The sequence below is a fragment of the Syngnathoides biaculeatus genome, chromosome 19 (genome assembly GCF_019802595.1).
Source record: "Syngnathoides biaculeatus isolate LvHL_M chromosome 19, ASM1980259v1, whole genome shotgun sequence".
Lineage (NCBI taxonomy): Eukaryota > Metazoa > Chordata > Actinopteri > Syngnathiformes > Syngnathidae > Syngnathoides > Syngnathoides biaculeatus.
This window is the reverse complement of record NC_084658.1, coordinates 13,530,248-13,550,465: the sequence shown is the minus strand read 5'-3', so window position 1 is coordinate 13,550,465 and position 20,218 is coordinate 13,530,248. Positions and strand designations below refer to the sequence as shown.

General features: G+C 47.7%; 1 protein-coding gene across 4 annotated transcripts in view; it reads left to right on the top strand.

Annotated features, from left to right (window-relative positions):
• Positions 1–20,218, top strand: part of flt1 (fms related receptor tyrosine kinase 1) — a 28,788-nt gene that overhangs the window by 6,377 nt on the left and 2,193 nt on the right. Inside the window, exons 5-28 of one of the 4 annotated variants that reach the window (XM_061805096.1) lie at positions 1,977–2,142; positions 2,229–2,365; positions 2,960–3,131; positions 3,204–3,321; positions 3,407–3,576; positions 3,648–3,798; positions 10,940–11,063; positions 11,136–11,244; positions 11,949–12,245; positions 14,320–14,466; positions 14,537–14,668; positions 14,711–14,832; positions 14,938–15,073; positions 15,601–15,705; positions 15,775–15,888; positions 16,282–16,361; positions 17,272–17,344; positions 17,454–17,551; positions 17,618–17,740; positions 17,870–17,981; positions 18,775–18,874; positions 18,976–19,081; positions 19,397–19,473; positions 20,125–20,191. In XM_061805096.1, coding sequence (XP_061661080.1) covers positions 1,977–2,142; positions 2,229–2,365; positions 2,960–3,131; positions 3,204–3,321; positions 3,407–3,576; positions 3,648–3,798; positions 10,940–11,063; positions 11,136–11,244; positions 11,949–12,245; positions 14,320–14,466; positions 14,537–14,668; positions 14,711–14,832; positions 14,938–15,073; positions 15,601–15,705; positions 15,775–15,888; positions 16,282–16,361; positions 17,272–17,344; positions 17,454–17,551; positions 17,618–17,740; positions 17,870–17,981; positions 18,775–18,874; positions 18,976–19,081; positions 19,397–19,473; positions 20,125–20,191 — 3,036 coding nt within the window. Of the gene's footprint in view, positions 1–1,976; positions 2,143–2,228; positions 2,366–2,959; positions 3,132–3,203; positions 3,322–3,406; positions 3,577–3,647; positions 3,799–10,939; positions 11,064–11,135; positions 11,245–11,948; positions 12,246–14,319; positions 14,467–14,536; positions 14,669–14,710; positions 14,833–14,937; positions 15,074–15,600; positions 15,706–15,774; positions 15,889–16,281; positions 16,362–17,271; positions 17,345–17,453; positions 17,552–17,617; positions 17,741–17,869; positions 17,982–18,774; positions 18,875–18,975; positions 19,082–19,396; positions 19,474–20,076; positions 20,192–20,218 lie in introns of those variants that run through there. The other 3 variants (XM_061805097.1, XM_061805098.1, XM_061805099.1) reach the window with 3 other exon arrangements.

Sequence of the window (20,218 nt, the reverse complement as noted above, 5' to 3'; positions counted from 1 at the left end):
AATTTACTAATAATAATTTGAAATAGATTGAAGGAAGACTACAGCGATATTGGGACATCCATCCATCCATTTTATTTGCTGCTTATCCTCACGAGGGTTGCGGGGAGCGCCGGGGTACACCTTGAACTGGTCGCCAGCCAATCGCAGGGCACATTGAGACAAACAGTCACAATCCCAATCACAATCACACCTAGGGGCAATTTAGAGTGGCCTATTAATGTTGCATGTTTTTGGGAAGTGGGAGGAAACCGGAGTGCCCACCCGGAGAAAACCCATGCAGGCGCGGAAGAACATGCAAACTCCGCACAGGCAGGGCCGGGATTGAACCCGGGTCCTCAGAACTGTGAGGCCAACGCTTTACCAGCCGAGCCACTGTATTTGCATATTGGGGAGCTTGCGGGGTAACAGGTGACGCTTTTTCCCCCCCAAGTGGCATTTTAGCCAATCAGCACAAGTCCTTTCCGGAAACTAAAAGCGCCAAACAGCGACGGAGTCCTACGTGCGGCGTCCGAAGACATTCTGTACAGTACAGAAAGTATTTGTCCGCCTCCGAAACGCTCACAAGCGCAAAGGGAATCGCCAGCTAAAAATAGCCCCCATCCTTCCCTTCATCCACTGACTGTCACAGGCCTCTGGAGTGTTTTTTTCCTGGAAGGTTTTTTTTTTTTTTTTCTTTTTTCGATACAACAATACCCGAGGGTCCCCCCACCCCTTACCCGACCGCTTCGCGCTAAGGCTGTGAAAGTGACCCAGCCCCCCGGTCGAAAAACCGTCCTCATATCCTCTAGTAACAGGATGTGAGGAGATGGGCCCGCAGTCACGTTTCCCATGTCCTGATTCCTCGAGCGTCTCGGCCGCCCTCCCGAGCCCCCCTCGTACCCGCCCTCGGCGGGCCGCGTTAGGTAGGAGCGGCAAAGGTGGCGCCGGGAAAAAGGGTCACCTTGCTCCTACCTGTTCCCCCGAGAGAGGGCGGGAGGCTTTCGGCGACCGTTTCCTCGCGACTGCCTCCGAGAACACAACAAGGTTACGCAAGGGTTTTAGGCAAGATGACAAGAAGCGAGAGCCCACCAGGATTCATCAGCAATCTGGGTGTGAGTTTTTCCTCTCAGGAATTGTAGCGTGACCGGAAATTGGAGTCCAAAAATACCGCGGGTCATTCTGTGTGCACTTCGGAAATCCATTTGAAGGGCTGGGAAACGTGCGGCCAAAGTCATAGGGGGCGCTGTGAAGTCAGCCCTGACCCTGAATGACATCGCAGCCAATGAAAAGACTGGAAAATGCTTTTTTTTTTTGGGGGGGGGGGGTGATCATAGCTACCTAATATTTGCTCTGGCGCTTATTTTAATGATAAGACGCCACGGGTCAGCTGGAGCCAATCGCAGGTCACTTTGGGCTGCGGCGGCACCCCGGACGGGTCCTCAGCCAATCGCAGACCACATCTGGACAAACAAGCATTCCCTCACAATCACACCTACGGACAATTTAGACACACTTTTGGGGGGAAAAACAATTTAATTTCCAGCCTACAAGCCACGACTTTTTTTTCCACAGTCTTTCAATGCTGCGGTTTATGGGGTGATGCGGCTAATTTGTGCTTTTTTTTTTTTTTTTTTGCAATCGGAAAAGGTAAGAATGAGACCGGTGGAATATATGTGCCGAGGAAGTGACTAGCGTGCTGCTGCTGTATTACTGGCGTGTCTCAGTGATATTTACCGTAAGTTTTATTTTAACCGGCCCTGTTAGCGTTAGCGTGGCGCTAGCGTTAGCACTGGCGTTAGCACCCTGCTAGCGTTAAACTCTTTCTGTCTACCGCCTGTCTTTGTAAATATCTCGTGTTTCAATGTGGACACTTGCGGCTTTTACACAGCTGCGGCGTATCTATGTACCAAATGGTATTTCCTTTACAAATGTACTCGGTGAGGCTCTGTCGGCCCGGAATTACGGTAGTTTTTTTTTTTTTTTTTTTTCTCACGCAGTTCCCCGACCACAGCCTGAGTCCCGACCAGAAGAACATCATGTGGAGCAGCCGGCGGGGCTTCACCATCCGCACGCCCACCTTCTACTACATCGGCCTCTTCTTCTGCCAGACGTTGGTCGACGGCGTCGCGCACAAGTCGCGCATTTACATCGTCCACAGGCCAGGTCTGCGGAGTCCGCGAGGGCGCCGTTTTTTTTTTTTGCTTTTTAATTCTTATTCTCATTATCCTTCCTTGTGTGCCCCGTCCCAGTGAATAGCATCTTGGACGTGTATCTGAACAGCAGCGGTCCCGTGCAGGCCCTGAGGGGGGAGCGGCTGGTGCTCAACTGCACCGCCACCGGAGAACTGAACACCAGGGTCAACTTCTCGTGGGACTACCCGGGAAAGGTAGAATTATAGCCCGCACAGTCATAATAATATTTCATAACTTCAGCGGCGTGCTGAAGTTTGACGTTGAGGGGGGGGTGGGAATTAGACACCAACTTTGCCAATAACACCAAATCGAGTGGACGTAGGGTAGAAAATCTAGAGCACAGATGTCAAACTCAAGGCCCGGGGGCCAGATCCGCCCCACCGCATGATTTCAAATCATATGTATCAACTTTCATGATTTTTCTTCAAATCTGTACCCAAATTTCAAATTTTCATATCACAAATGATACCATTGAGGTATTACAAGCATTTGTTTGTGTTACCAAACAACAATAGTTGGGAAAACCCCATTAGTCACAATTTTTGATTCCAAAATGAGTTCATAAATTTCATATGTCAATATGATGTTTATGGTTTCACAGTCATAACGGCCCGTAAGTAAAATGTGGCCCACGACAAAAAAGTTTGACACCCCTGGTCTAGAGGACCCGTCGCTGAAATTGACCAGGAAGTCTGTCGTTAAGGCGGAATTCCGAAAGCGGTAGAAAGTGGGCCGGTGGCCTGGGACGTTCCCGGCCGGCGTTTTTGACGTTGGTCTTCTCCGCGCAGACGAGCAACAGCGGCTCCACGTCCAAGCGGCTGCTGAAGCACCGGACCCACATGCTGTTCTACAGCGTCCTGACCATCCCCGAGCTGCGGCGCTCCGACCGCGGCCTCTACACCTGCCGAGTCAGCAGCGGGAACAAAACCAAACACCAGAAGGTCACCGTTACCGTCTACGGTGAGTAAGTCCAGCCGCCGCCGCGCCGTCGTCGCACGTTCCCGATTCTTACCGCGTATGGCGCGTCGTCAGATCGGCCATTCATCCGACTGAAGCCCAGACGAGGGTCCCTAATGGAGGCTCAAGTGGGGCAGAAATCGTATCGGATTTCGCCCAAGCTCCGAGCGTTCCCGGCGCCCGAAGTCATCTGGTAAGATGTCGGCGATGACGGGGAAAAAGCGACCAAAAACAAAATAATGCTAATGCAAGATCACACTCGTGTGGGTCGGTACCAGGTTGAAGGACGGCACGGTGGCGGCGGAGCAGTGCTCCCGGTACCGCATGGACGGCCATTCGCTGGTCATACGCGACGTGGCCGAGGAGGACGCGGGGGAATACACCGTGCGAGTACGCATCCAGGAGCACGGACTCTACCAGAACCTCACGCTAATACTCGTGGTTAACGGTAAGCGCGACGCCGCCTTCGTCCGGATGGTTTTCGAGCCGTAACCGCCGTATCGCGCTCGCGTGTGCCAGTGAGTCCCCAGATAGGCGAGAAGGCGGTTTCGTCGTGGCAGGACGCGGGCGCCGTGCCCCGGGGGAGCCGACAATCTCTGCACTGTACGTCCCACGCCGTGCCCCCGCCGCACGTCCACTGGCTGTGGCACCCCTGCCCGTCCAAAGGCCTGTAAGTACATCTAATAGTTGCCAGGCGTTCAATGGTTATCGTCACACCTCAGCCAAATTGGACTTTTGGACTTTTAAGCCCCTCCCCCCACCCCCTATGCTGACCTTTTTACTTTCTCTTTTTTTTTTTTTTTTTAACCCTATCCTGACTTATTTTATTTTATTTTTTGCCGTGACTAGACTTTCTTGTGCAGGGGTGTCAAACTCATTTTTCTCACGGGCCGCATCGTTGAGGGCCGTTATGACCGCGGAGCAAAAATATTGAATCATCTCGTCAGATTTACATCATCAATTTACGAACTGGTTTTGTAATCGAGAATCAAGGCTAATGTGTTTTTCAAACTATTCATGTTTGGTAACATAAAAATACTTGCAATATGTCAGCTTTATTATTTACGTTATATGACAATTTAAAATTTTGGTACAGATATTTACAAGAATCATGGAAATTCACACTTTGCGGGCCACTTAAAATCACGTGGCGGGCCGGATCTGGCCCCGGGCCTTGAGTTTGACATCTGTGTTCTTGTGCATTTTTTTGTTGTTGTTTTTAAATCCCAAAGTGCCTTCATAACTTTTAAAGTAGATTATTTTTACAATGACTATTGCGGTCTTTCGTTTTTTTGCGTAAACTGTGACTTTTAAAGTGAATTTTTTTTTTGCAATGACTTTTATTTATATTTTAATTTTAAGATACATACACATTTTTTTATTCTAAACTGCCTTTTGATTTTTTTTTTTTTGCAGCCATTTTTCAAGCTTATGTTTTTCAAATCCCACACTGAGTTTGACTTTAATTTTTTTTTCTCTCAAGGTGTTTTTTTTTTTTGTTTTGTACTATTGAAGACACTTTTTTAAATTATTATTTTACTCCCACACTCCCTGTGACTTTTTAGGTGTTTTGTTTTCCTCACGCTGACATTTCATGTGTGCATATTTTGACATTTAAGGCAGATACATTTTCTCATGATGATGATTATACTCCAGACTCCATGGCGTTGAAGTTCACCAATATAAACTTTGGATAAGATCATATTCTCGGCTTTTGCCAATTTTTGCTGATTTATAACAGTTGTTCATTTATAGCACCGGTTTCAAACTCAAGGCCCCGGGGGCCAGATCTGGCCCACCACATGATTTTATGTGGCCAATTTCAATTTGCACGATTCTTGTAAAAATCTTTCCCAAAATTCCAAATTGTCATATATCATAAATGATAATGTTGAGATATTACGAGCATTTTTGTGTGAATAGTTGAAAATTCCAAAGATTCCAAAACTAGTTCATAAATTGATGACGTAAATACGACAAGATGATATATGATAATATTTTTGTTCCGCAGTTGTAACGGTTCCTCTGAGGGAAACCGGAACAACAACGCGGCCCACTAGAAAAATGAATTTGACACCCCTGATTTATAGTGACCGTGACTTCTGAGACTTTGTTCCCTACAAAACGCCCCCCCCACACACACACACACACACAATTGTCCATCTCTGACCCCATTTTAATTGTTTCCACCGTAATCAAGTGGATTTGTAATACAGCCCGTCGCCCCCGCCCCCCATGACCTTTAACCGCATCTCCAGCACATCCACATTCAGCACCGCAACACCACAGTACAGTAAAAACAAAAGTGACCCGTCGATTGTGTTGTTGTTGTCGTGCATGCGTGTGTGTGCGCGATTGTGTAAACGAGACATGTTTTGTCTATTTCAGCGTGTGTCCAGACGCGATTTCCGTCTTGTAACCAGAACAGATGCCTTTGGGGGTCTTTCATGTGTGTGTGAATGTGTCAAAACGTGCACTTTGTGCGATTGTGTGTGCAAGTGTGTGTTTCACTGTGTGCAACTTTTTCCTCACTCTTTTTGTCCGTGTGTGTGTGTGTGTGTGTGTCTCTCTCCTCCGTACGTTTCATGCAAAGCGTGCATGTTCGTGTGTGTGTGTCCATATATGTGTGTGTATGGTGCATTCACAGACACACAGCGCATCTGAGACTTGAAAGGAGAGTGGGAGGAAAACTGCAAACACACACACACACACACACACACACACACACTTGAATGGAGGGCAGTTCCGTGCTCTCCGGCACGATTTTGTTGCCTCCCAAATCAAACGCGGATGATTTAATGAATTTCCTGCGCAGGACGCAGGGCGAGAGGCGTGTTTATTGTTGTGATTGCACGCCACATCCTCCGATGCTTTTTTTTTTTTTGTTCTATCTGACACACACACACTTGGCAAGAGCGTTGACGGAGTGCTTCTCCGGGGGTCAAAGACGTATTGTGTAGCTCGCTCGCGAGAAGCAGAGGTTAAGTGTTACCTGAGAGCCGGGACGCCCGTGACATCAGCGGCCTGCTCAAACTTTGACCCCCGCCCGGCGCGCCCCTGGCGCCGTTATTTCCGAGATGTGCTTGAACGCCGCGCGGCGTCTGACAGTTATTTCCGGAAGTTCCTCAGGTAGACTGCAGACGCTATACGTAGACGTGGTTGTGCGCTACCTGGCCAACAGGTGGCAGTACAACCTCGGTTCTCGAACACAAAGGCGGTTCGAGAACCGATTTCTTCGAAAAACTAATCGATATTTCCCACGTCTGCATACGGAGGTTGCCTTATAGACAATAACAATGCGCCTCGTGGGTCACCTGGTCGGGGCGCACGAAAATGTTATTTCCGGGTTTTGTCGCAGGTGTTCGAGTACTGATTTTCGTTCGAAAAAAGAAGCAAAACAATCTCGAAATTTTCATTAGAGAACTGTTTTGTTCGAGAACGGGGCCGTCGAGAACCGTTTTTTTGTGGAGGATTAAGAATACTTGCCTCTATTATACGATTTTTTTTTGGGAGGGGGTGGCTATATGTGTTGCGCTACCGTTTGTGTTCAAATAACTATAAAGAGTAGATTTATAACTGACATTGATGCTAGTTTGTATTGTTAGCATTAAGCTCGCTTGCTAGAATTATCCACTTAAAGATACAGTATAGCCTCGGTTCTTGACCGCAATCTGTTCTAGAAGCCGGTTCGAGAGCCGATTTGTTCGAAAACTGAATTGATATTTCCCATGTCTGAGGCTCTGTTATACACGATAACAACACTTGTCGTGGGTCAGCTGGTCGGGCCGCGCGCGTTCAGTTATTTCCGGGTTATGTTCGAGAATTGAGTATTTACTGTACTGTATACTGTAATATTTGTCGGTTTTTTTGTACAGGATTAAGAATACCTCCCTGGGAGTATTATTTGATTTTTTTTTGGGGGGGGGGCGGGCTATATGTTTTGCGCTACCGTTTGTGTTCAAATAACTGTAAAGAGTTATCACTGACACCGATGCGAGTTTGCATTGTTAGCATTAAGCTAGCTTGCTCGAGTTATCCACTTAAAGATGCAGTACAGCCTCGGTTCTCGAACGTCCCCGCTCTCGAATTTCGAGATTTTATTTTTGCTTCTGTTATCAAACGAAAATCGGTACTCGAACACCCCCGACCAAACCCGGTAATAACTGACTGCGCGTGGCCCGACCAGCTGACCCACCCACCACGCATTTTGTTTTATCAATTTGAACGAACACTGTCGTTACCAAAGTCGTTCAAACCTAGGGACTTGGCAAATAGTGAGCCACCGCCCAACCAAAACTTTTATTGATTTTTCTTTTTTTTTTTTATAGTGTTTGAAGCACATTTGGCGGGTATTTTTGTTTGTTTTGTTTTTTTACGATTGCTACGCCCTTGCACAGAACGACCGCGGGCGGGCCCTCGCCACGTAGCGACGCCCCGTCGTCAGGTGCGAAGGTGTACTGTCCGTGACTTGTGCTTGACTTGTGCTGAGTGTGTTTGCTGTGGCAGCATCCTGACTGGGCCTCACTTGTCCTCCGCAGCCCGGCCGCACCGCGAGCTCGACGCCGCGCCGGAGGAGGCCCGGCGGGCGCGACGGGCCGGGCCGGGTCCGCCGGGCCCAGGAGCTCCTCTCTTTCGGGCGGGGGTCCCCGCTTATGAGCGAGGGTCCGCCGGCGGTGGTCCGGCCATGGGAATCGCGGCGCTTCTTATCAGGCCCGGGCAGGAGGCGCGCTGGGCTTCCTGTGCGAAAATCAGAGCGCTTTTCCTCTCGTTGTTTGGCTTCCTCTCCCGACGCGAGACGCTTCCCAGCAGCGTGATTGTCCCCTTCGTCTTCAAACGTGGCACAAGGCTGCTTCCGAAAGACTTGATCTATTCTTGAGACGCCCCCCACCCCCACCCCCACCCCCACCCCACCCGACACACACACACACACACACACCACCCCCCCCTTCCTACCACCAAAACTCCGCTGCTGCTGCCCCCCACCCCATCACCAGTGCACACAAACATCATCTCGTTACGGCTTTTGGGTGGAATTTGGGGCCGTACCTGAAACGCTCTTGAACATATTTACAGCTAAATTTCAAAGTTTTGAGTTCAGTCTTTGCACGGATCTGGATCGCAAAAAGTCAGAACCGTCCAGACCTGGTCCAGTGAAGGCCACACATTAGTGGTTCCAGTGCATTCCAGGTCAAATTCCCACCCGAAAGCCGAACCTCCCGAACAGTTTTACGGCTGCTGACCTTTGCCCCGCACAACCTCGCCCCCGCATCCTCAGCGGAAGCCGCCGCCCCACCTGCAATGGCGCTTGCGGAGCTGGAGTGGACTCTCGACACTGCTGAGCAGTGGAACGCCAGCGCACAAGCCAAATGATAAAGAAATTATACACACATATATGTACATATATGTGTATGTGTGTCATATAAGGACGCCTGCTTCACTATTTATTAATTTCTTATTTGCTTGTCGTCAATTCATCCACCAGCCACACCTATCGGAGCTGCTTTGCTTTTTTTTTTTTTTTTTTTTTGTGTGTTCTAGAGTGGTACTATCACAGGGTGCGTGTCCCCCGAGCCCTGACCTGACCCCCCCCCACCCCCACCCCACCCCACCCACCTTCCACACACACACATCCACAAAAGCTGTGAGTTTTTACTGTTTTTTTTTTTTTTTTTCTCCCTGCAGCAAGAAGGCCAAAATATGAAAGAGTGGACACGAGGTTTCATTAAAAAAAAAAAAAAAAATTGAACAACGCCTACCATGTAGGAAGTCTGCCGAGAGCGTGTCCATCATGTCGTTTTTATTAATATTATTATTAACAGCCCCTGTTGTTGTTGTGTTGGAAGCATTGAAACATTACATGAAATATAATTTGCATGAAGGACTTTTAGGGCCAAGCACACAAAAGAATTAAAAAGTCATATTGTTACCATGAATTTAGAGAAAAAATAATGTTATGGAATTGACATTTTAGATAAAAATTGCAACTTTGTATTCGTAATTTTTATTTTTAATTTTTAAGAACCATTGTCAGAATTTGACATGTTGCACTACAAGAAGAAATTTGCGATTTTAGATTTTTAATGAGAATTTTTTTTATGTATTGATGAAAAAAAATATTCATTTTACAAAGAAAATATGAACATATCACAATATTCCAAGTATCATATTTCATTTTTTTTAAATATACTGTTACACAAAAAAGTCAATTTTCCAAGAAAAAAAATTGTGATAAATGCGCACAAAAAAATGTAGTGACAATAAACACGTGTAGGAATGATACATAATGTGTGCCACTTCATTTTTTTTTTTTATTCATATTTTCCAAGCGTGTGGCCCTGGTTGTCCTTCATTCACTTGACATGCAAGTGTGTATTTTTGTTAGCGCGTGTTTGTGTGTGTGTGTGTGTGTGCGCGCATGTCCCGTGCTACGGGTTTTCCCCCAACGTGATCCGCCCCTATTGTACAAAGATGTTCTATGAGTAATATATGAAGCTAATATTTAATAATTTTATACAACTAACTTACGTATGACCCAAAAAATGACAATATTTGTATGACTCTGTCAAGACATATTTGTTCTTCAATTGTTTGTATCAGTTGTTGTTGTTTGCATTAAACTTTGCTTACATTTGTGTATTGTTGTTTTTAAATGTTTTGGAGTTGTTTTGCATTATTTTGGGCTGCCGACAGGAACACTAAAGTGTAGTTAGTCAGTGAACACACACGCACATTCGCACACACTGAGTGGCCGTGGAGTGATTGTTGCGCGTCCACTCGTCTCCTTGTGTGTAACTAACAAACCTTTACGTCCACATCCATCTTCTTTTCCCTTTTGGAGCGAGAGAATCATGCATGTGTGCGTCTGCGTGTGTGTGTGTGTGTGTGTGTGTGTGTGTGTGTGTGTGTGTGTGTGTGTGTGTGTGTCATGCACAGGGCGGGACGCACAAAATGTACACGAGAGAGGAAGAGCAATCGGGAAAAAGGCTGGAACACACCTCAGATAGATAGATAGATAGATAGACAGACAGGTGGGTGGTTAGGTAGGTGGATGGATAGATGGATAGAAAGGTGGATTGATGGATAGATAGGTGGATGGATGGGTGAGTGGATGAATGGATGAATAGATAGGAGGATGGATAGATTGATAGGTGGATAGATGGATGGATGGATAGATAGATATGTGGATACAGTAGATGGATGGATGGATGGATGGATAGAAAGGTGGATGGATGAATAGATAGGTGGATGGATAGATAGATTGATAGGTGGATGGATGGATGGATGGATAGGTGGATGGACAGAAAGGTGGATGGAAGCATAGATAGATAGTTTGTGTACACAATGCACACACCAGGTATTTTGTACACATGTATGCACATTTTGCACGCATATACGCATTTTTATGTGATACATATATACATATTTTTTGGGGGAAAAAAAACAAAAATTTATCCCTATATACGTTTTTATCTACATTATACATAGAGTATATGCACATTTTTGTGTACCTTCCCATACATACAGAAATTATGCACACATTTGTATAGATAGGTGGCAAGGCAAACGTACGTAGGAATAAAGGGCACACGTGAAAGTACGGTATGTAAATAGAGCGTGGGCGGAAGTGACGTACAGAAAGGCAGGAAGTGGTGGGGACGTTGCGGAAGACGACAAGACACGGCGGGAACAACATGACGACACATTGTGTCACAACACAAACACGTACTGTACAGAATATATTTACAGTATGTACAGCTGCTGAATTGTGTCAACACAGCTGAATGTCGTCCTCCTCGTCTTCCTCCTTCAAGGTGTGCCGCTCCGACATCCTGGTCGGCGTGGACCCCCGTGAGCGAGGGGCTCCCCGCCGCGTCCGCACACAACCCCATCTTGAGTGTGACCCGCAGAGAGGAAGTGCTTCAGGGCAAGCCCAAGGTGGGACGTCACACGGAGGTTCGACGGTTTTGTTGACGAATGCGGCTGCGTCATGCTTGTGTCGTCCCCCAGACTGTGGCCGTTGTGACCGTGGCCCGGGCTCTGGTGTCCGGCGTGTTTCGTTGCGTGGCCTCCAACTCTGTGGGGACGGACCACCTGGACATCCGTTTCTACGTCACAGGTACAAACCCCCACTTTGTCTCTCCACTGTGTGAAACAATATACATAACTCATTTAAAATTATGTGATGGACGAATGACAAACCGTAAAATCAGCGTACTTGCGTGGTCACTTGTTGCCAGGCAGAATTTGTGTAGCAGACGTGGCAAGAGGAAGTTCAACAGACACACACTCTGAATTTTACACCCACAGCATCCCCGTGTGCTTTAAAATGAAACAATACCCTGTATGAAATACAAAATCAAATGTTTTGTCTCCGCTGACACAGAATCAGTTTGTGTTGCTATTCCCTGTAATTACACTGTAAACTTTTGTGTGTGTGTGAGAGTGCGAAACAGGAACCCGCGGGCTCTTATCATTCCACTCCGCCCCCGGGCCCGCACGGCGCACTTCCTCGGACTGGCAGCTCGGCTTTATTTCGGGAGGCCTCGGGGTGTTCGGGAAAGATAAACACTATCTGCCGTCAGGAAACTCTCGAGCCGTTTCCACGGGAAGTTTCAAAGGGCTAAAGTAAATAGAAAGAGCTTTTCTCGCCGTCTCCGCGTTGGCCGCGACCGCCGTGGCGACATCAAAAGGTGGTCCAAAATGGCGGCCGGCTCATGGCCGTGACGTCACGCGTATTTCACGAGCTTTCTCCGACGGCGCAACTACTACACGGACCCCATTTTTTTCATTTGCGATATTTTTTTGTTTTTATCTCACCAGACGTTCCCGGCGGCTTCGCCGTGAGCCAGGACGATGAACCGAGAGAAGGCGGGAACCTGCGCCTCACCTGCAGCGCCAACAAGCATCTGTACTCGGCCCTGTCGTGGCGCCGCCTGCACCCCGCCGGGGGCGGGGGCGCCGCCCTGCGGGGGTACCCCTCCACGGGGGAGTTCTCGCGTTCCCTGCGGCTGTCGCTGAGCAACTTGAGCGCCCGGGACTCGGGCTCGTACCTGTGCGCCGCCCATCACCGCGTCACCGGGCGCGTGGCCCACCTGGTGGCGCAGGTGAGGGTCTCAGGTGAGTTAATCAGAGATGTATCATCATCCTCATTGTCAGAAAATGCTTTACATTGTTTTAGCTGGCGGGGCTTCCGATGCTTCTTCTTTTCCTTTCGGCTTGTCCCGATTAGGGGTCGCCACCGTGTGTCGTCTTTTTCCATCTAAGCCTATCTCGTGCATCTTCCTCTCTAACACCCACTGTCCCCATGTCCTCCCTCACAACATCCATCAACCTTTTCTTTGGTCTTCCTCTCGCCCTTCATCCTAGTCCGCTACGACTCTTCTGTCACATAGAACACCAGACACCTCCCGCCAGCTGTTCCCACCCTGCTTGGACGCGTTTCTTCACTTCCTTACCACACTCTCCATTGCTCTGTATCGTTGACCCCAAGTATTTGAAGTCGTCCACCCTCGCCATCTCTTCTCCCTGGAGCCTCACTCTTCCTTCTCCGCCCCTCACCTTCACGCACATATATTCTGCTTTACTTGGGCTAATCTTCATTCCTCTCCTTTCCAGTGTGTGCCTCCATCTTTCTGTTCCTCCACCTGCTTCCTGCTTTCACTGCAGATCACAATATCATCTACAAATATCATGGTGCAAGGGGAATCCAGTCTCACCTCATCTGTCAGCCTATCCAGTACTACCGCAAACAGGAAGGGGCTCAGAGTGGAACCCTGATGCAGTCCCACCTCCACCTTAAATTCTTTCGGGGCTTCCAATACTGTCCTCCTGAATTTGGTTCCATCGATTGGCACCCTTAAAAAGCTCCCGACGGTTACTAGCTAATCGTCCCACGAGCTGTACCTTGAAGAACCAAAATGGCCTCCTTAGCGCTGCCTTATTTCTGGACATCCTGATGTCTTTGTGCACGCACCTCGCAAACAAACAAACAGCCACTCTCACGCCGTTGCGGCTGTTTGGGAATCGGGTCCCCCTCGGCTTCCTGAGGGCCCCCACCGACCCCCCCCCACCCCTCTTTGCTCAGCACCTCTTTCACGTGGGAATGGGCTTTCGTCTAGAGGAAGAGCACACAATGGCACTTCCCACATTGCCACATTTATAGGCCCCCGCGCTGGGCCACGGGAACAATCGGCCAATCAGACACTGTCAGGCCCCGAGCCCCCGCTCGGACAATCATCAATTGTTGTCCGGGAGGAAGATCGGGGGAACAACAATCAGTCGTCTCGCTTAAGTGACTTTTCTTCATGTCTGCGGACCACCACTGGCTGTAACAATCAGCGCCCGACACGTCCACTTCCTTGCTTCGGGTATCACTACACACGCACTGGGTGACCAGGGAGTCCATTTCCTTCGATCTAATGTAAGACAAAACTGAAATCGAAATCAGACGAGGCCCGCTAAAGTGTGTCACAAGGTCTAAAATAGTTTTCTCGTAGGTGCGTTTGTTGTTCGCGTACAATGCGACTTCACAATATACTGCGGTGTACATACAATTCAAGGTGTTATCAAGTCCAGTACAGGCGCACATCTATTAGTAGGAAAAGGAACTGCGATGTCTATCTGTATTCCCTCGGGCCAGGCACAACACGCTAGGGGAATTGAATTCAAAAGTGATACTGTGCGCGTATGTATTTATAGTGCCGCGTCTGTGCGCAGTTACGACCCGGCTGCGCTGCCCCCTAGCGGCCAGGCACAACACGCTAGGGGAATTGAATTCAAAAGTGATACTGTGCGTGTCAATATTTATAGTGCGTGTCCGCGCGTAGTCACAACCCGGCTGCGCTGCCCCCTAGCGGCCGGGAAAGCTCGGGAGCGCTCCAGAGCTCTGTTGAAAGGGCCGTCTCGGTAACGCGATACAGGAAAAAGGGGGGCCCCCACGAGGTCGCAAAAATGAGTCAGAAAACAAACGTGTTTGGAGAGCTTTTTTGAAAATAGGAAACATCACTCGGAGATGGAGTCAAAGAACAACTCCCTTCACGGGAGAACCCTTGAACAGGACCCAGGGAGGGAGTTTGGTTACGGGTTCAGGTTGAGGAAAGTGTGTCAGGATTCGGTTTGCACTCATCCGCTCTTATCAACTCTTTACACGTCCACCTGAATCTGACTTTGTGTTTTTTTTTTTTCTGGTCAGCGTTGGCGCCTCCAGTGCTGCTCAACAATTTGACAGATTGTACGGTGAACGTTAGCAGCTCGGTGACCCTGCGCTGTCCCACCGAGGGCGTCCCGCCGCCGACCGTCACGTGGTACAAGAACCGACATGCTCTGTCGGAAGGATCCGGTACAAAAGAATACATCAATAAATCACCATCTGATACGAAACACATTTCACTTTGGTGACATCATCGCAGGTGTTGCCCTGTCGCCGAAGGAGGGCTCCCTCCATATCGACCGCATCACCGTGGAGGACCAGGGCTTGTACACGTGCCAGGCCACCAACCAGAGGGGGTCCGCCGAGAGCTCCGCGTACATTTGGGTCAAGGGTACGTACGCAGTATTTTCTACCGAATGCAGTTTCGCTGTAGTCGCTTTTGAATCAGACGCGTCGGAAATCCCGTCCATGGAGATTCCGACTCTGGCGTGCACGTGCATGGTGGCGACCTTCCTCTGGCTTCTCCTGACGCTGCTCATCCGAAAATTACGGCAGGTGAGGAGAAGAGAAGTGGAGTGGAGTGTGTGTGTGGGGGGGGGACCCGTGGTGGAACCGTAGCCCGGAGACTGTCTTGATTTGCGTGCAATCCGCCTCCTGCAGCCCGACGGTTCCCGGGGCAAAGCCGAGTACCTGTCGATCATCCTGGACTCCGGAGACGGCCCCGTCGAGGAGCAGTGCGAGCGGCTCCAGTACGATCCCCGCCGGTGGGAGTTCCCGAGGGAGCGTCTCAAATTAGGTACGTTTTCAATTGAACGTGGGAAGAAAAAGAAAAAAAAAAAAAAAGTCCGATTTTTCTTGTTATGTCCTGGAAGGGATTCCAGGAATGTAAGCAGAGGATGTATTAAGACGGCATCAAGCGTGCTCGGACTTTCTCATAGCTCTTATCTAGCGATCGTAGGGAGGGACTCGTGTTCCATTAATCACAGCGTATTGTCTTGGGCCGGATAATTAAGAGCACAGCGGTAAGGTGTTTACTGACACTAATCAGCCACGAGGGCGGTGTTCAGTCACATGTTCTCCTGATGAACTTCGGAGTCTGGTCTTATCAGGATGGGCGAGAATAAGTGTCATGTCCCACCCAGGGCCGGAATCCGGGCGGTGGAGGTTTAGGGTTATGGTTAAGGTATCTTTATTTTCCATTTCTATGTTTGATTTAAACTGATCAAGTTCCAGAATTAGCCCGGTATTGTTTACTTGTGCTGTGGCACAATCACAAGAGACTGGGACACATATTTGCTGGTCTACGGATCTTGTCCCACCCAGGCAAGAATTTAGGCCGCGGAGCATTCGGGAAGGTGGTCCAGGCGTCGGCGTTTGGGATCGACAGCGCGTCAAGATGCAGGACGGTGGCTGTTAAGATGCTGAAAGGTACTAAACATGTCCTGAAAGTTGTTCCTGTGTTTTCAAGGTAATTTATTTCCACATTTCATCCACCAGAGGGCGCCACAGTCAGCGAACACAAAGCCCTAATGACCGAACTGAAGATCCTCAACTACATCGGACACCACCTCAACGTCGTCAACCTACTCGGGGCTTGCACCGAGCCGGGAGGTCCGCGGGCGAACACGGGTTGCACGCCGGAGAAGGGTCGGGGTTGGGATTAGGGCCACGTTTCAATTTCTGATTAGGGTCAGCGTTCAGATTTTGGATTTCAACTGAGGGTCGGGGTTTGGATCCAGGTTTGGGTTCATTTTGGAATTGGATCATTGTTAGGATTCAGGTTCTGCTTTGAGTTCAAACTGGAGTTAGGGTTAGTACTGTGGTTTGGGTTGAGATTCAGATTGGGATTAGGGTTTACAATTGGAGTTCAAATCAGGGTTAGGTTCAGATACAACTTGTTGTCGGGATTAGGATTGTTGCATTTTGAGTTGGGGTTAAAAATTGTGATTTGAATGAGATTGGAGTTGATATTTGTGTGTGCGTGTGTGTGTGTGTCCATCGCAGGGCCTCTCATGGTCATCGTGGAGTACTGTCGCCATGGAAACCTTTCCATCTTCCTGAAGAGCAAACGCGAGGTGTTTGGGGTGAGCGAGCGCACGCAGTCGAACGGTCAAAGATGCTATCGGGCACGTTTTTTCTCAGGACAGAAAAGAGCAAAATCATTTCACACGCACGTAAGCAAAAAAAAAAAATAAAATAAATGTCACTTCTGCAAAGTTGTTTTGAGGTCGTGACGAAGACCTTATCTTCTCCGTGGGGCCCCACCTTGACTTCCTTATACCTCCTCTCACAACTCACCGAGCTTAAATGTCAGTTTCTCATGACAACGCAGGAACGGGACCGGGGAGACCGCAGACCCCCCCCCCCCCCAAAGCCCAAATGTTCTTCTTTAAAAAAAAAAGAAAGAAACTGTGTGTCATGAAAAAAATAATTGAAGCAGAAATGCATTTACCTTATTTTTATTTAATGTGCCAACATTTCATGGAATAGATCGGAGGGGAAAAAATACAAGTAAAAATGATAAACTTCAGTACACAGAGTATAACGCTAATGCTAACACAGCGGTGCTAATGCGGCACTGTTAAAGCGAAAGCGGCGGTGCTAACGGTAACACGGTGGCGCTAACGTGGCGGTGCTAACGATAGCGCGATGGTGCGAACACTAACGCGGGGCGGCTGTGGGAAAAAAAGTCGCAGCTTGTTGGCCGGGAATTACGGTACTTCCATTTTGAGTTACAATTCATTATAACTTTAAAATGTAATCAATTAATTTCAATTTTTCCCTTTTGTCTTTTGAATTGACCATGAATTTTTCTGTTTTTATTTTTTCCTCATCTTAATTTAAATTCAACGTCATGTTATTCTTTGATTTTTAATTTTAACTGCAATTTGAACTTCAATTAAAAATAGGCTTGATTTTGAATTTCTTTATTTTTTAATTTCAATATTTTTTTTAACTTGTTTTTCATCTTTTTTTTTTTTCCACTCCATCCAGGTGGCCCAAAGAAAATCAGGAGAGACGACTTTTGTCTGTCAGACAGTGATGTATGATGTCACCAAGTCAGGAGGTGATTGAAACCAAGAGATTATTATTATTATTATTAATATTACCACTTGTACTCCTATCGGTATTTCCTGTACATCTGTGAGAAGATTCCACTTTGAAATTCTTGACAGGTGACGTATCAGATTCAAGCGCTCCGTTGTTCCTGGAGGATCTGGTCTCCTTCAGCTTCCAGGTGGCGCGAGGGATGGACTTCCTGGCGTCCCGCAAGGTCCGATTTAGTACACAACACCCGACAGTTGCTTTTTTTTTTAATAACGGGCGGTACCCTCTTTAGTGCATCCACCGAGACCTTGCGGCCCGTAACGTTTTGCTGTCCGACAACAAAGTGGTGAAGATCTGCGACTTTGGCCTGGCCCGAGACATCTACAAGGACCCCGACTACGTGCGAAAGGGAGACGTAAGTACACGTTTTTGGAGAAAATCCCACTCCTTTGCAGCGATAATACCAATTTCTCCATTCCTGTATATGTGAGTAATATTAGATAGGGTGAAGTCTTACTTTTGCGACGTTGCGATTGGTCGGCAGGCTCGCCTCCCTCTCAAGTGGATGTCCCCGGAGTCCATCTTCGACAAGGTGTTCACCACTCACAGCGACGTTTGGGCCTTCGGCGTCCTGCTGTGGGAGATTTTCTCCTTGGGTGAGGCCGACGCCGTCGCTGGAAAACCGTGACAAAAAAATCATAAAAAATTGATACATTTTCCACCGCCAACACACTTTGAAGGCAATACAATACATATTGTAATGTCGGGATGTTAGATATACCTTTGAGATAAAGAAACATGCGACCCCCTCCCAAAAAAATATTGCCAGCCATTTTTCACAGAAATACCTTTATTTTTGTCAGAAATATGCCATTTTATTACCCTCGGAAATCCCAAATTATTCTCACATGATTCAATTTTTTTTCCCATCAAATGCACTTTATTATCACAGTAGTTTTTTTTTTTTTTTTCAAATTAAAAAATGTGGAAGTATTTAATTTATTTCCATAACTTTTTTTTATTTTTGCAACACCATTTAAAAAAAAAAAAAAAAAACCAACTGGCTTTAATTTTTCTGGTAAGCACAGCAAATTTATTTCGTAGTAGTTTTTCACCAGGAAAAAATAAATCTTAATTCTCATAAGCCGCTTATCCTCACAAGGGTTGGGGGAAAGCTGGAGCCCACCCCAGCTAGCTTCAGGCGAAAGGCGGACGACGCCCTGAGCTGGTCGCCAGTCAGTTGCAGGGCAGATAAGATTATTTTTTTCATAATAATTTTTAAAAAAATGACGGCTCTACACCACCACTGTACTGTAGGACACAAAAAAACAAAATGGCAGATTCCTGCGATCGATTACTCACTCCCACCACGCCCAAAAAAAAAAAAAAAAATCATACAAAAACTTCCCACGGTGCAATGGATGACGCAGTTCCACACGTGTACTCCAGGGGCGGCGCCGTATCCCGGCATCCACGTCGACGAGGAGTTCTGCCGCAGACTGAAGGCCGGAACCAGGATGAGACCGCCGGAGTACGGCACGCCCGAGATGTGAGGCGGCCGCGTGGGAGTCGCTCTCGATTGTTGCGGCAGGAGTTAACGCCGTTCATTTTGTTTGTTCGTTTGTGCACGCGCACGCGCACGGCGTCCAGTTACCGGACCATGCTGGCCTGCTGGGAGGCCGAGCCCACCGGGAGACCCTCCTTCTCCGACCTGGTGGACATCCTGGGAGACCTGCTTCAGTCCACGGTGCGGCAGGTCGGTCCAAAACACATCCTCGCATCATTTCTACTTTAGTCTGCACATTTTTTTTTTTTTTGGAAATAAATGTCGAAATACATTTGATCATATTTTTTATTTCAGTCTCATTTCTACTTTAGTAAACTTTTTTTTCTTAATAATTAAATGTCAAAATACATACAGAGATTTAGTAGTAGGCCCTTAATGTACAGATAAATAATAAATGTTCGAATTGTGCATTTTTTTTTTTTGGAATACAAAATGCAGGTGGGACTCGTCTTGAGAAAATATGTCAAATTATGAAACAAAAATGGGTTTGATATGCATTGTCAGGACGGGAAGGATTACATCCCTCTGGGATCCCGCCTGGAGACCTTCCGAGAGAAGCCTCTGGCGCTCACTAACTTGAGGTAAAATCCCCTCCGTGATTGTTTCTACAGCGAACAATAAGTTTATTTTCATTTGTTTGGTGTTTTATCTTTGTGGTATTTTACTGCAGCTATCACATATTTTGCAAAAAAAAAACACAACCGCCTTGCTCATAGGTGACCAATCGTCGCAAATAATGGAAAATAATTGCGGAACAGGCTCGTAGCCGTATCCGTTATACAGTACCGGTACCGCATCATAAGCCGTGAGGAATTCGTGCGCTTCCCGGTTCCAACTCTGTTGCCAAAGGCGAACGGCTTGTCGATAAAATGTTAACATTCGAGAACCCAAGGACGGTATTCCTCACGCTAAAAAAAAAAAAAATGCTTCCAGGCCACTCCCCCTCGCTCTCTCAACATGGCTGCCACGTAGCCAATTGGATCTCGTCGTATTGTCTTATCAGTCTGGTTCTGTGTAGAGCTCAGTGGTCAGAGTGTTGGTTTGCCAAACCAGGGGTTGCGAGTTCGGATCCCGCTAGGGCCTCCGGTGGGAAAACTGTGCTAAACAAAGATGTGGCGACCCGTAGCAGGACAACCTGAAAGAAACTCGCCATCTACAATAAATATTTGTATTTATTTTACAAGTTTTGGAGATGAAAAAAAAATGTGACGACAAATGACGGCTGTGCGCAGTTACATGCACGCCACGCTGGACACGTTTGAGGAGATGCCCTGTGAGGACGAGCGTCACGGCACCGAGGTGAGGCGAAACACACAACCAAACGCA